General features: G+C 33.7%; 1 protein-coding gene and 1 pseudogene across 1 annotated transcript; both read right to left on the bottom strand.

The window, feature by feature from the left end:
* Positions 1–406: 406 nt before the first annotated feature.
* LOC146926595 (receptor like protein 27-like) lies at positions 407–9052 on the bottom strand. The gene is made up of 3 exons (XM_085706935.1): positions 8840–9052; positions 2201–2831; positions 407–2166 (listed from the first exon to the last, which is right to left on the bottom strand). The coding sequence occupies exons 1-3, from the start codon at positions 9036–9038 to the stop codon at positions 570–572; spliced, it is 2427 nt and encodes an 808-aa protein (XP_085563061.1). The 5' UTR covers positions 9039–9052; the 3' UTR covers positions 407–569.
* Positions 9053–10251: 1199 nt separating this feature from the next.
* LOC146926594 (receptor-like protein 6) lies at positions 10252–13632 on the bottom strand (annotated as a pseudogene).
* Positions 13633–16876: the final 3244 nt, after the last annotated feature.

Below are 16876 nucleotides of genomic sequence, written 5' to 3'. Positions count from 1 at the left end.
TACAGCAAAATCCATGCATAATTAAATATAATCAGCACTATAATTTGACAGAGAAATGAAATATGGTTTGAATTTCTTTTTAAAATGATATAATTAAAACAAACACAGACAGTGGTATTAGAGATTCAAATTCACCTACTAAGTACTGTGTCCCTGAGGATACTCACGTCTCCCTACCTGAGGCAATTAAGGCAATGTTATTATTATATACTATTATGCTGGACAAACTTCTACTTCTAAAGCTTGCATTATTAGTGCAATTATGTTAATCACCTTTCAAAATTAGGAAATCACAGGAACTAAGTTAGACCTCTTGGTTTCCTTTTTTTTTTTTGGAGTAATAAAGCTTTCCTTTGTGTTTTCGGTTTGATTATGATGTTTATATATTTTGAATGAAACACTATCATTATAATTCTCAATGACAATGTTTTATTTAAACTTTATAGAATGTTTCTTCAAAGTTATAATACATATCATCACACACAAATGAGTAAACACAAAGTACAACTTAAATGGAAATAGAAAACATTATTTTAATAGTTATCACAATCCCACTAACATTAATGTTATCACCACCTTAAAATTCTGTATGTCTGTCCTCTATCAGTTGCATATTCAAAATGCATCCTCCGGAAAATCAAACAGAGAATCTTGTCTACGAATTTCCAATAACTTACTCTCCATTTCTTCCAAAACAACAGGGGACCAATGATGATTCCAAGCCCAAAAACAAATCCCAGCTCCACACTTAAAAAATTCCAGTCAATTGAACAAGCAAACCTCTCACCTGCTGGTTGTGGGTGCGGCCCATCATTTGGTGTTTCAGTTAATGGAGGTCCATATAGCCCATCATTTCCTTCAAACGAAGATGCTTCAAATGACTGAAGTTGGGTACCTGTTGGGATCTTCCCCACCAAATGATTGAAGGAAAGGTTTAAGAAAGAAAGGAATGACAAGCTTGCAAGCTTTACAGGAATTTCACCAACCAAAAAGTTATTTGAGAGGTCCAAGGACTCTAACTGTTTCAGGTTTGCAATAGTTGATGGGATTTCACCAGAAAAAGCATTGTTTGAAAAGTTGAGAACAAGGAGTGCTTTAAATTTCATCAGCACGTCTGGTATTGGTCCTTCAAAATGATTCGATGAGAAATCAATGGTTGTAAAGATTGTTAGAATTTTTGCATACTTCATTTCTTGACCTTTATTGGAAACTGTCACACTATCTTGGTAATATGAGAAGTAGTTAAGTCTCATATGGATGAAGTCTGATTTCGAATCATTTTCATCTTGCATCATTCTTTCCCATGCTGTGAAATATTTTTCTAGTATTTTTCCATTGAAATTGTTGAAAGCAATGTCCACAATTTGAATCATTTTCCAAAGCTTATTTTCTAGAGAATCTGAACATTCTATGGAACCATGAAATTTGTTGTTCCGCAAAACCAAGACACTAAGTGTTGGTATGTTTTTCAAAAAGCATGGAAAACCACCAACAATTTGATTCGATCCAATGTCCAATACCTGTAATGATGAACAGTGGGAGAGAGACTTGGGAATTGTCCCATGTAAGAGATTTCCATGGAAGTTCAAAGAGCTTACAACACAAGAAGTTGGAAACATATCTGGTATAGAGCCATTTAGATTGTTATTCCTCAAATTTAATGCTTCAAGGGTACTGGCCATTGTCATTAAACATGGAGAAATTGTTCCAGAAATGTTGTTGAATGAGATATCAAGCACTTGAAGGTTTGAAGCTTTGCAGAGGGAATGAGGGATGCTTCCTTGCAAACTATTATTTGAAAGAGATAGAAAATTTGTGGAAGATAGGTAATTACCAATATCATGTGGGATAACAGAGAATTTGTTTGTTGAGTAATCCAAATATCTAATAGATTCAGGAAAAACAGGTATTGTTCCTTGAATTTGGTTGTTATGAAGGTCAATGAAAGTAAGGTTGGAAGTAATATTTTGCAAAGAACCTTCCAATTCTGAGAGAAAATTGTGTGGAATATAAAGCCGTTGAAGACTTTGTAGTTTCCAAATCCAATTAGGCACCACTCGAATTTGGTTATGTGAAAGGTCTAGATGTTCCAATGTTGATTTATTTCTCAAGAATCTAGGGAAAGTTTGAAAGTTGCAGAATGCCAAATATAGACCTCTAATAAGCATTTGCATTTGCATTTGCATCATGGAGAAAATTGGGAAAGGCAGTCTGATCAGCATTTGCATCATTCTCATTGATTGATATGTTGTTGTATGAAAGGTCTAAATAAGTTAAATTTCTAAGCTTCAAAAGGTCATCTAGTTGTAGTGACCCATTCATCCTATTAGAGTCAAGATAAAGGATAGAAAGTGAACGGAGCTGGAAGATAGATGTTGGAAAAGGCCCTGATATATTATTTCTACTTAACCAAAGTGATTTCAATACAGAGGAAGACACATTTATGAATTCGTCAAATTTATTAAAATGGTTGGATGCAAGAAAAATCCACTTCAATGATGGGAGTGTAAAGAGGGATGAAGGAATTGCACCACTTAAATCATTATAAGTAAGGTCAAGAACTTCCAACCTCGTGAGCTGGGAAATCTCTATTGGAATTTGCCCTACAAATTCATTATTTGACAAATCAAGATAAGTCAACTTCTCCAACTTGTTGAATCCTGATGGAATGGAAGAATTGAAATGATTAACACCCAAGTTCAGTTTTTGGAGATGTTGGAAATTGAAAAGACTACTCAAGTTGTCAAATCCACCAGTGATATATTCTCCACTCAGGTCAAGGACAATAACATGTCCTTCAATGTCACAAGTGTTGTTTTTGGATTTCCAAACTGTTGTATTTGGATTTCCAAATTCTATTATCTACCGAAGTTGTTACTAGGTTGAGTCACGACCAGGTCGCTCTCTTTAAGACGTTTCGTGGCACTACCCAAAATTGTGCAAGGTAGACTATCAACCACGCCGCCTCCAGGATAAAACAAGCCCAGCTACAACTGTTCGATTAACTACTGCACTGTAGAAAATCGTTCGAGAATTACACCTTCAAATATGGTACTAAGACCACTCTTTAATACTGAAACCACTTTAATATGGTATTATTACCATTCTATTATGGTGCTAAGACCACTCAAATATGGTGTTTCCACCATTCTAACCCTTAAGCTCTCCAAACTATCAATATGGTACTATGACCACTCAAATATGGTGTTACCACCATTTCTCCTCAAATAGAAAAATATTGTTATAATATTTATATACCGTTAAGATCATTCTTTATTCCGACGGGACATTATTATTCCAAATAGGGACTATGATCTTAAAAGTACTCTTTATTCCGAAGGGACATATATTACCGAAGGGACTATGAACTTAAGACCATTCTTAATTCCGAAGGGACATTAAACCGAAAAGGGACTATGGTCTTAAGAACACTCTTAATTCCGAAGGGACAGAAAGGAGTAGAAAAAGGAGAAGGACTTGTTAAACAAGTCGAAGGAGGGAGAAGAGATGAAAGACTCGTCAACACAAGTCAAAAAAAGGGAGAAGAGAGAAAGAGTTCCCGACAACTCAATGAAACTCTTTGGTGTGTGGAATGCACTGTGTGAGCTCTCTATTTATAGAGAAAATTCACAACTAATAAGTGAGAAACTTTGGGAACAAGTAATATGAGAAACTTTGGGAACAAGTAACATATTACTTTGCGATTAAGTAATTCACATATTAGATCTAGTACAAAAATATCTTAATTGAGTACTAAAATATATTAAATTTAGTACAAAAATATATTATATTATGTACCAAAATATTTTAGCAAAACTTGGGGAGTAAGAAAGCACTTTCTAATAATGATTAAATTAATTATTTAATTTATCATTTCCAAATAATAAAATATATATCAATATATATATTTTCTCTAGTGCTTATGTACCCCCATTAATTAGAGGTACACCCCCACTATATAAACACTACTAATGTGTGTGTTCCATCCGATGTGGGACTTCCACTTTTTTTAATTCACACAGCACTAGTTCTACCCAACATGGGAATTTGTGTTTAGTCTTTTTACTCAATTTCCACACATGTTCCAACAATCCCCCACTTGAATTTAAAAAATGGTTTCATAAGTAACGTCAAAAAAACGTCTCCATAAGATTTGCTAGTAAACAAAGGTGTCGCCTACAACTTGAACCTCTGCATAGCGAGTAAAATTCTGATTAACAAGAGTTGCTTACAACATTGAACTCTATCTCAGACATAGAACCCACACACAAACCTTTTCATAAGGTGTATTCTAAAAGCCCGTGCGTTTATGGCCTTGCACGTGTATCCCGGTTTAACGAACGCTCTAGGTATTCTGCCCCGAATCCCATAGGAACCGGCCCTTAGTTCCACATTCATATAGGTGAGTCTATCAAGAGTACTCCTGTAGCTATGTACTCCACTCCAAATAGAGTATAAATCTCATTAAGAGTTTCTATTATCTCATCCTTCTATCGCTGCAGGAATCATGCTTTCTTACTTTTATCATAGCATGTTCTATCACTTGTGACTTGTTATTACCCATTGAACCTATTTCTTGGGATCTCCAGTCATGTAGGTCGGGTTACCATCACTTGTCACCTTTGGGCATTAGTCCCATCCTATTGGATGTGTTTAGGACTTTCTTTTTAGTAATTCCTTTCGTCAAAGGATTGACTAATTCTTTATCAGTACGTACATGATCTACTTTAACCGTTCCTTTTGAGAGTAGCTAGCTCTCTATTTCTCTATGTGTTCGTGCCTTAATAATCGCCTCTTACCATTGTGGTAACGATTCTCAATTTTGTAATAGCTGCAGACTATCACAATGAATTAACACTTCTGGAAACGGTTTTACCCACTAAGGGTTCTCAACTAGCAAGCATCTTGTCAACTTGCTTCTCCACTAGTTTTCTCTAGTGTTCTCATCTCAGATTCATTCCATAGTGGACTGAGTCAATATCATTTGTTTTAACAAACAACTCCTCTAGTGATGCTCAATATGCAAACACTAGTCGCTAAATATTCATCTGAAAGATGTTCTATTTTATATCTTGTACCATTTAAGTACAATAGGTTACTCCTAGTGAAGTAATCTTAGAGTCATAATCTTCTTAAGGCACCTCATGACTCTTTCTATAGCATGGCAATGCTTTTCTTTTGTCTACTAGTAAACTTGCGCAAGAGTTTCACGACATCAGCAATGTCGGGTCTAATACATTCAATGACATACCTAAGTACTGTCAATAATGCTCACATATTCTGTTTTTCTAACTCCATCTCAAGTGTTCTAACACTTGGATCATAATATATGATTGCAAGTTTACGGTGAAATAATAATATTTCCTTAAGAACTTCTCAACTTTGTGAGATTTATCAAAAAAATTCTTTTTTCTGATCTAGTAATCCTGAAACCAAGAATTACTTCAATTTTGTCTAGGTCTTTCTTATCAATGTTGTTGATAAACAATGATTTCACATAATTCATAACATGAATCTCTAAATCAAATATGAGCAAGTCGTCTTTATAGAGACTTATGATCGTGCAAATATTATTTGTCACTTTCATTCACTTTATACTCATTCGATAGCATTAGAATGTCAAATTTTTCATGCCATTCCTCAGGAGTTTATTTTAGACCATACAAATAATTATCTAACTTACAGACCTTGTTTTCTTGTCCATGAATCGCAAAACTTTCAGGTTGTTTCATATAGATTTCTTCTTCTAGTTCACCATAAAAAGAGGCAACTTTCACATCCATTTGGAGTACTATCGAGTTATGAACGGCGGCTAAAGGGACTAGTACTCTTATGGATATGATTTTCGTGACTGGTGAATGAATGTCGTAGAAGTCTATATTTTTTTCTCTCTCTAAAACCTTTGACTACAAGGAGAGCCTTGTATTCATCAACCGTACCTTCAGGTTTTAGTTTCTTTTTTCCAAATTCCAAATACAACCGATTGGTTTTGCAACTATGAGACAAGTCAACCAAGTGTCATGTTTTGTTAGACTCTAGAAAATTCATTTCATCGTTTATTGCCATAATCCAATGAGGATATAACTTCTTTAAGGCTTAATGAATCTTCTTCCAATGTATAAACCAAGTTCATACTCTTTAGCACTTTTAGCTTTCTTACCTCCTTGAGGTTCTATAACATCTCGTATGATGTTTTCATAACTATTTCTAATTACATGAATGTGATTAGATATAGTGCCCCCACTAGTTCTTAATTTTTAGAAGGGAATTTAGTTTACCCCCACTAGTGCCCCCACTATTCTTTAATTTACAGGGGTACTTACCTCATAGAAATCAGCATCTTTTAATTCTATGATCACTTTAACATTTAGGTCCTAAAACCTATATGCTTCGTTATTTATAACATATCTAATGAATACACATTCATAGGCTCTACTAGTGAGTTTAACTCTCTTGGGGTCCTGAAGCCAAATATAGTCCGGACAATCCCAAGCTCAAAAATAAGACAAGTTGGATTGTCTTTTCTTCAAAAATTTCTTAATTAGAATTTTTGTCCTTAGACTTGGGTACTCTATAACTTTCAATTTTCGTTATAAAAATTGAACATTCAAGCATGTCAATTTTATTTTCCAAAATTCACAGTCATCAATAAATATGATAAAAACATCATTTTATCATTTCTAATTTATGTGTCATCAAATTCACACATATCATAATTTATTATGTTTAGAGATTCATATTCTCTAAATTCTAATTTATATGAACTTTTGGTTCATATATCTTGACTGCAATAAATAAAATTGTCTAATTATAACATTGAAATTAAATCCAAGTTACTCAAATTTAAAATTAAAAGCTTGTTCGTGATCAATTTTGACATGTCAAATATTAAAATCACACAACTTATAAAATAGAAGGAGAATTTTAATTTTGAACATGCCATCTTTTTCCAACACACAAGTCTCTCTTTAAGTCTAAGTCAACTCAGTCTTATTCAATAGAAATCTGAAATTCAGATTCTTTCTTATTCTTGGAGCATACATCAAGTGCTAGAGAATGATTCAACTATGTCAAAACATACGCGATGACATTTATAGCAGTCATAAGTGAAGAGGCTTTCCTTTTGTTTTTGGGTAACATCCGCTAGTCATGATTTAATCAACCTGGTATGTTTGATCATCTCTTAGTCTTAGATACCTTTTTGTCTATTAATTTTCAAACAAAAAGGCTGCAAGCAAAGCTCACGTTGATTGCTCCAATAAGAAACGTACGTGTGAACGTGCTAAGCTATGCCTGCTCCCGAAGTCAATGCAAGCTTCAATCTAATATTGATGTATGTTCCAACAAATAACTAATATTACTAATCTTTAGCATATTAGTGATGCTTTGTGTTATTGTTATAAAAACAACCACTTCATTGTTTCAGTCGAAAGATGTAATTCTATATAGCCAGATTTATCCTTAATGTATTTAGGGACAATTGAACCTCAATAAGTAACTTATTCGGTAGACATAGCAGTCGAAACGTCTTAAAATTGTTGTTTTTGGATTTCCAAACTGTTGTATTTGGATTTCCAAATTCTATTATCTACCGAAGTTGTTACTAGGTTGAGTCACGACCAGGTCGCTCTCTTTAAGACGTTTCGTGGCACTACCCAAAATTGTGCAAGGTAGACTATCAACCACGCCGCCTCCAGGATAAAACAAGCCCAGCTACAACTGTTCGATTAACTACTGCACTGTAGAAAATCGTTCGAGAATTACACCTTCAAATATGGTACTAAGACCACTCTTTAATACTGAAACCACTTTAATATGGTATTATTATCATTCTATTATGGTGCTAAGACCACTCAAATATGGTGTTTCCACCATTCTAACCCTTAAGCTCTCCAAACTATCAATATGGTACTATGACCACTCAAATATGGTGTTACCACCATTTCTCCTCAAATAGAAAAATATTGTTATAATATTTATATACCGTTAAGATCATTCTTTATTCCGACGGGACATTATTATTCCAAATAGGGACTATGATCTTAAAAGTACTCTTTATTCCGAAGGGACATATATTACCGAAGGGACTATGAACTTAAGACCATTCTTAATTCCGAAGGGACATTAAACCGAAAAGGGACTATGGTCTTAAGAACACTCTTAATTCCGAAGGGACAGAAAGGAGTAGAAAAAGGAGAAGGACTTGTTAAACAAGTCGAAGGAGGGAGAAGAGATGAAAGACTCGTCAACACAAGTCAAAAAAAGGGAGAAGAGAGAAAGAGTTCCCGACAACTCAATGAAACTCTTTGGTGTGTGGAATGCACTGTGTGAGCTCTCTATTTATAGAGAAAATTCACAACTAATAAGTGAGAAACTTTGGGAACAAGTAATATGAGAAACTTTGGGAACAAGTAACATATTACTTTGCGATTAAGTAATTCACATATTAGATCTAGTACAAAAATATCTTAATTGAGTACTAAAATATATTAAATTTAGTACAAAAATATATTATATTATGTACCAAAATATTTTAGCAAAACTTGGGGACTAAGAAAGCACTTTCTAATAATGATTAAATTAATTATTTAATTTATCATTTCCAAATAATAAAATATATATCAATATATATTTTTTCTCTAGTGCTTATGTACCCCCATTAATTAGAGGTACACCCCCACTATATAAACACTACTAATGTGTGTGTTCCATCCGATGTGGGACTTCCACTTTTTTTAATTCACACAGCACTAGTTCTACCCAACATGGGAATTTGTGTTTAGTCTTTTTACTCAATTTCCACACATGTTCCAACAACAAGTAACACCCCTCCAATTGCAGCAAGCAGTGGTTGTATTCCACAATATTAGTTTGGTGGAATTTTCATGATGAAATGTGAGATTGTTTTTGAATTGGAGCAACAATGATTGTTGATCCTCAAGACATTTGGCAGAGGCAAGAGATGTTTGGAAAGTGAAAAAAATGCAGTAGTAGCAGAAAAGGAAGGAAAACAATGAAAGTAATGTAATTGATCTCATTGTTGATTAATACTCTGTGTGACAACAACAGCACAAATGGTTTGTTTTATAATGTTTCAGAAATATGCATATAATTGTGGAACAGGCTAAAAGTCTTGAGAGAAATTTCGTGGACATGACCACATATTTCTATCAAGAGAAATTTCGTGGACTTCCAAGTCTTCCATTATAGTTGTCCACTTTCCATATTAAACATTATCTTTTTGGGTCGTCCATTGTGGATGAGAAAAATGTTACCTTAAAAAGGGCAAGACAACATTGAGTGTCTTTGTAGGAGATTGGAATCAAGAAAGTCAATTAGGCACATCAATGTAGGGTCACTTGTAGGAGCCGCTTCTAATGCACTCAATGAAGATGGTTCTTCTACAAACACTATTTCTCAATTAGCACTCAAGTTGAGAAATCATAGTCATTTTAAAGCAGATGATAATCATTTTCTATAGATTTTGATTTTTGTTGTTGAATTGAATTGTATAATCATTTTTGTAATAAATAATAGAATTAATATATGGTGACACTGTACTCACTTGTAATTTCTGTTGCAGCATTTAAAAATTGGAATACACATAAATTCTCCACTTCTTTTCCATATTTTCTTTACTCATCCAATTGTATTACTACTCTTAAGATTCATTGAAATTCTTAGTAAATTTCTTAGTATGCATTCTCCCTGAAAGAGTAATACCTTTACTCCACCAAGATTCATGGTGCATCAGCCCTCCCTTGTACAATGATATAGCCACCAAGAACTTGCTAATATACATATCAAGATAGTCATGACAATCTATAGGAATAATAATTAATAACAGAATGAGTAGTCAAATTACAAATTTAGTCCATGTAATTAACAAGTTAGAAGTGGTTGTTTGAAAATCAAATCCTAAGTGTTTATCTTTTATGTGTTTCAAATTTGATTTGATTCTTCAAAGGGAAGGCAACACTGTTTCTTCCTTTTTTACCTCTACTTTGACGTGGCTATTGGGCGCGTTTGTTTAAGCTTTAAAAAAAATAGATTTTGTGTTAAAAGAGTCTAGAGATTTTAAAAAAAATTATTTTAAAATGATGTCATTATCTAGCTGACAATCAGAAAATCAAATTAAGCAATTGTTTTACCAAAATGAAGTAATTGGGTTGATATATAAAGTTTTAAAGGCTCTATATCTTGATTTTGGAGTTGTATCCTCTTTGTGTTTCCAGTTTGATTATGATGTTATAGTTATAAATTAACATATATTTCTATTTTGAATGAAACACTATCACCACAATTCTCAATGAAAGTTAATACATACCATCACACACAAAGGACTAACACAAAGTACAACTTAAATGTAAATGCAAAACATTATTTTAATAATTATCACAATCCCTCTTAACATTAATGTTATCACCACCTTAAAATTCTGTATGTCTGTCCTCTATCAGTTGCATATTCAAAATACATCCTCCGGAAGATCCAACAGAGAACTTTGTCTACGAGTTTCCAATAACATACTCTCCATTTCTTCCAAAACAAGAGGGGACCGATGATGATTCCGAGCCCAAAAACAAATCCCAACTCCACACTTAAAAAATTCCAGTCAATTGAACAATCTAACCTTTCGCATGTTGGCTGTGAGTGCAGCTTATCCGACCCTTTACCATATAGTGTTCCATTCAGTGGAGGACCATATAGTCCATCATTACCTTCAAACGAAGATGCTTCAAATGACTGAAGTTGAGTACCTGTTGGGATCTTCCCAACCAAATGATTGAAGGAGAGATTCAAATAAGAAAGGAATGACATGCTTGCAAGTTGCACAGGAATTTCACCAACCAAAGAGTTGTTTGACAGGTCCAAGGATTCTAATTGTGTCAAGTTCCCTATAGAATATGGGATTTCACCAGAGAAAGCATTGTTTGAAAAGTTGAGAACATGGATTGCTTTAAATTTCATTAGCACCTCCGGTATTGGTCCTTCAAAATGATTTGATGAGAAATCAATGGCTGTAAAGATTGTTAGAATTTTATCATACTTAATTTCTTGACCTTTATTGGAAACTGTCACACTATCTTGGTAATATGAGTAGATGTCCTTTCCCATGCGGATGAAGTCTGATTTAGAATCATTTTCATCATGCGTCATTTTTTCCCATGCTGTGAAATATTTTTCAGGTATTTTTCCATTGAAATTGTTCAAAGCAATGTCCACAATTTGAATCATTTTCCAAGGCTTATTTTCTAGAGAATCTGAACATTCTATGGAACCATGAAATTTGTTGTTCCGCAAAACCAAGACACCAAGTGTTGGTATGTTTTTCAAAAAGCATGGAAAACCACCAACAATTTGATTTGATCCAATGTCCAATACCTTTAATGATGAGCAGTGGGAGAGAGATTTGGGATCGGCCCATGTAAGAGATTTCCATGGAAGTTCAAAGAGCTTACAACACAAGAAGTTGGAAACATATCTGGTATAGATCCATTTAGATTGTTATTCCTCAAATTTAATGCCTCAAGGGTACTAGTCAATGTCATTAAACATGGAGAAATTTTTCCAGAAATGTTGTTGAAGGAAATATCAAGAACTTCAAGATTTGAAGCTTTGCAGAGGGAATGAGGGATGCTTCCTTGTAAACTATTATTTGAAAGAGATAGAAACTTTGTGGAAGACAGGTAATTACCAATATCATGTGGGATAATAGAAAATTTGTTTGTTGAGTAATCCAAATAATTAACATATTTAGGAAAAAGAGGTATTGATCCTTGAAGTTGGTTGTTATGAAGGTCAAGCATATCAAGGTTGGAAGTAATATTTTGCAAAGAACCTTCCAACTCTGTGAGAAAATTGTGTGAAATATCAAACCTTTGAAGACTTTGTAGTTTCCAAATCCAATTGGGCGCAACTCCTTGAATTTGGTTAGCTGAAAGGTCTAGAGATGTCAATGTTGATTGATTTCTCAAGAATCTAGGGAATGTTTGCAAGTTGCACGATGCCAAATATATAGTTTCAAGTTTGGGAAAGGCAGTCTGATTAGCATTTGCATCATTCTCATTGATTGATATGTTGTTGTATGAAAGGTCTAAATCAGTTAAATTTCTAAGCTTCAAAAGCTCATCTAGTTGTAGTGACCCATTCAACCTATTAGAGGAAAGATAGAGGGAAGAAAGTGAACGGAGCTGGAAGATAGATGTTGGAAATGACCCTGATAGATTATTGCTACTTATGTCAAGGTATTGTAATACAGAGGAAGACATATTTATGAATTCGTCAAATTTACTAAACTGGTTGGATGCAAGCCAAATCTCCTCCAATGATGGGAGTGTAAAAAGGTATGAAGGAATTGAACCACTTAAATAATTATCAGAAAGGTCTAGGAAGGTAAGGTGTGTGAGGTTTGATATTGAATTGGGAATTGCACCACTCAAATCATTATCAGAAAGGTATAGGTAGTTAAGGTGTGTGAGGTTTGACATTGAATTGGGAAGTGTTCCATATAGTTGACAGGAAGAAAGATCCAAAAGGAATAAGTTTGTCATGTTACAAATAGCGTGAGGAAATGCTCCAGAGATGCTTGTGTTTCTCAATTTAATCCCATGAAGAGATTTACTATGTGAGTCGTTTGGAAAAAAAACATGGAGATTGGGGTTGTGAGATAGGTTAATAAGTGACAGTGTTCTAATTTGAAAGATCTTTTGTGGAAATGTATCATTCAATCCACAATCATAAAGATCGAGGGTGGTTAGGTTTTTAAAATGGGCAAATGTTTGTGGCACTGGGGATGAAAAATTGTTCTCAGCAAGAATAATGACGGATAAATTCTTTAGTTTTGAAAGGGAAGAATCAAGGGGTCCTGATAGACTACAGTTATACATGCTCAACTCTTGCAATTCACGCAGCGGCAACAAAGCATTGCTCCATTCATGTCCCCAAGATGTTATACTTATACCATCTAGATACATTTGCCTAATATTGGTGAGATTTTGGGTAAGCTTTTGTAGATTTGGGATTTTAGGTTTTGTGTCGGCATCAGAAGAGAGATCAAGAGTAACCAACCTCGTGAGCTGGGAAATCTCTATTGGAATCTGCCCCACAAATTCATTATATGACAAATCAAGATAAGTTAACTTCACCAACTTGTTGAATGATGATGGAATGGAAGAATTTAAATAATTATCAGCCAAGTTCAGTTTCTTGAGATGTAGGAGATTGAAAAGACTACTTGATTCGTCAATTCCACCAGAAATAGATTCTTCACTCAGGTCAAGGCCAATAATATATCCCTCATTGTCACAAGTAACACCACTCCAGTTGCAGCATGCAATGCTTTTATTCCACAATATTAGTTTGGTGGAATTTTCAGGATGAAATGTGAGATTGTTTTTTAATTGAAGCAACAATGATTGTTGATCCTCAAGACATTTGGTAGAGGCAAGAGAGGTTTGGAAACTGAAAAAAATGAAGTAGTAATAGATAAGGAAGGAAAACAATGAAAGTAATGTAATTGATCTCATTGTTGATTAATACTCTGAGTGACAACAACAACACAAATGGTTTGTTTTATAGAGTTTCAGAAATATGCATACACAATCTGTATGTGTTTTGTATTGTGGAACAGGCTAAAAGTCATGAGAGAAATTTCGTGGAACATGACCACATTTTTCTATCAGGTGATATTAATGATGACTTCCAAGTCTTCCATTATAGTTGTCCACTTTCCATATTAAACATTATCTTTTTGGGTCGTCCATTGTGGATGAGAAAAATGTTACCTTAAAAAGGGCAAGATAACATTGAGTGTCTTTGTAGGAGAACACTATTTCTCAATTAGCACTCAAGTGGAAAATGTAACGCCCTCCTTTTTATTTAATTATTTTAATTAGTTTTAGAATATATTTTTATGATGTATATGAGGGATATATGATTTGTTGAGATTAAATGTCTTTTTATAATTTAGTTAATATATTTTGTTGAGTGATATTTTGTTATGTTATATGTTGGTATTTACTAGCATAATATATATGTTATTTGGTGTAGAAATATATTTGTTATTTTGTGTAGAAATATATTTGTTATTTGGTGTATTATTATATATTTAGTAGAGAAATATTATTTATTAGAATATGAGGATTATTAGTGTGAGTGGATTTGGGGGTTAGAATAGAAAGAATAATAAGTTGTTGGGCCTAAATAGATTTGGGAAGAATATTTTAGTATTATAAATATAGAAGCTTAGGTTAGAAAGAGTTTACCGGAAACCGCTTTTTGGAAAAGAGGAGAACAAGAAAGAAGAGAAGAGGAGAGAAAAGTCAAGAGAAGAGGAGAAGACCTTAGGAAAGAAGAACGCTGTCGCTGATTCATGAATTAATCTAAGGTGAGGATGAGACTATCTTGCATTAATATTAAGTTGTTAAATCATTAGATTGCATCTAACAAGTTGGGGAGAGTTTGTGAGAATTTGAGAATTAGGGTTTTGAGAGAGTTTTGATGATTAGATGATGAAAACTTGTTGAATTGATGTAGAAATTGTGTACAGACCTTAGATAATCCATAAGATGATTATTGGAAGTAGTTTTGAGGTTAGAACCATGAGATTAGGTGAAACTTGGAGAAAATCTGCATTCTGCTCGAATTTTGATATTAAAACATGTATTGATCGGTGCGGAATTGGTCTTAGGTGTAAACACGAAAGTTGTAGGTATGGATGTTAGCTTTCTAATGCCATTGGTCTCACGTCAAAAAGATATATAGAACTTGAGTTATGGTCAAATTACTGCACATAGGTCATAGTGAATTTTTATGGACTTTCAGCACAACTTTTCCGAATTTAAAATGAAAACTGGTATTGATCGGTACAGAACTGGTCTTAGGCGTAAACATGAAAGTTTTAGATAATTTTGTTAGCTTTCTAGTGGCTTTGGTTTGACGTGAAAATGATGTTTGGTCTTTGAGTTGTGATGAAAATACTACAGAGAGGTCTTAGCAAAATTGTACGGTGACAACATTCTCTGTTTCATGTTTTTGCGTTTTGTTCATATGTTTCTGTTTTGAATTGATCTTTGTTGTAAACATGAAAGTTGTTGATATTTGTGATACCTTTCCAGTAGCTTTGGTTTGACATGAAAATATGTTGTGGATAATTTATTATGTTTTTACAAAGATACATAGTGAATTATTGTTGATGTTTAAATATGATGTTATATGATGATGTTTATGATTGATGAATATGATGTTTTAAGATGTTGTTTATTATCATTTGATATTGTTATATTATGATATGACATGAATTATTTATGTGATCCATATGTTGTCATGATGCTAAGATGTTAAGATGTTAAGACGTTAAGATGATATGAAGTTGTTAAGTCGTCGAGTCGTTATGAAGTCGTCAAGTTGTTAAGATGTCATAGATGTTCATGAAGTTTCTAAGACGTAAGATGTTGAGTCCATGCATACTCATTTAAAGATGAGGGCTCATGCCCTGGAGCTTTTGCTCAACCACGACGATGGAGCTTATACTCAACCAGAGACGAGGGCTCATGCCCTAGGAGCTTTTGCTCAAATAGCGACGAGGGCTTATGCCCTAGGAGTATATTTATGCTCAATAGCGACGAGGGCTTATGCCGTAGGAGTATATTTATGCTCACAAGCGACGAGGGCTTATGCCCTAGATTGGTACCACATGCATTTGCATTTTCATGATGACTCAAGATGATTTAAGATGATAAGAGTTGCATAGTCGAGTTGAGTCGCATTGTCAAGTCAAGAGTCGAGTCGATCATGAAGTTGTTTATGACTAACTATGATTATGAAGTTGATTATGAGTTTGATTAAGAATCTGTTATGATGATTATAAGATGCTAAATGATTATTGTTGTTGATGTTCATGATTGTTTTGATGATGATGTTTGTTTATGAGTTGATGATTATGATTTGATGATTATGGTTATGATTAGTACTTGATGTTATATGATGATGTTTATGTCTATGATTAAGATGCTATGATTAAAAGGATATATGATAATGCTTATGACTAATATTTGTAGATATGTGATGATATTTATATGATGATATAATATGAAGTATATGACTAATGTAGGAAGAATAATGATACTAGTTAAGGAAGTTTAAGTTGCTAGATATGATTAATGAATTATAGGATGTTTAAGTTGTTGAATGTACTTTACATGATTTATATGCTTTATATTATTGTTTGAGAAATCTCACCCCTCTGCTTGGAAATGTTGCTCTTCGTATGGGTAACTTGCAGGTAATCAAGATTAGAGGCGTCGTGAGTGGACTCCTCACATGTGTGTCTAGGTGCTCTGATACGTAACGGGATGAGACTTGACTTTACTTCTATTCCTTACGTATTGTTTTTATGAGAATTATAAAGAAGTTGTCGGATTGAACAAATTATGATGGTTAGACTATTTATGAGACTTTTATGATGAAGCCTTGGTGCCAAAGACTATTTTTATGATGTTGAAATATTTCCGCTGCGAGATTTAAAAGTTTATGTTGTTATATTTTTGAAGGATAAATTATTATTTATTCCATTTACGATTTTTAAGAAATGTGACATTCCGTTTTATGATGAAAAACTCTGATTTTATTTAAGAAATTTTTACGTTGGGAAAACGGGGTGTTACAGAAAACTTAAAAATCCTTATTGTGTTACTTTCTGTGTTGTTGCTCTTCCTCTTTTGTAGTGTCGCTGTCAACCTTTAATGCACCCACATCGCAGATAGACAGTTTTCTTGCAAGCCTAATTATCTGCAAAGATTTTGCTAATAGTTGAGTCCACATCAATGACAGTAATCATAGTCATTTCTATAGATTTTGATTTTTGTTGTTGAAT

The sequence above is a fragment of the Medicago sativa genome, chromosome 4 (assembly GCF_051527215.1).
Source record: "Medicago sativa cultivar Bolivia chromosome 4, Bolivia_mono, whole genome shotgun sequence".
Taxonomy (NCBI): Eukaryota; Viridiplantae; Streptophyta; class Magnoliopsida; order Fabales; family Fabaceae; genus Medicago; species Medicago sativa.
Note: the sequence above shows the minus strand (reverse complement) of the source record. Positions and strands in the feature narration are given on the sequence as shown.

Excerpts from the sequence above, each read along its gene's own strand:
- LOC146926595 (XM_085706935.1), bottom strand. The coding sequence starts at position 9,038 with ATGAGATCAATTACATTACTTTCATTGTTTTCCTTCCTTTTCTGCTAC. Across the intron at positions 2,832-8,839 it reads GAATACAACCACTGCTTGCT|TTTGGAAATCCAAAAACAAC; the intron begins GCAATTGGAGGG and ends CAAATACAACAG. Across the intron at positions 2,167-2,200 it reads GCTGATCAGACTGCCTTTCC|GCTTATTAGAGGTCTATATT; the intron begins CAATTTTCTCCA and ends GCAAATGCAAAT.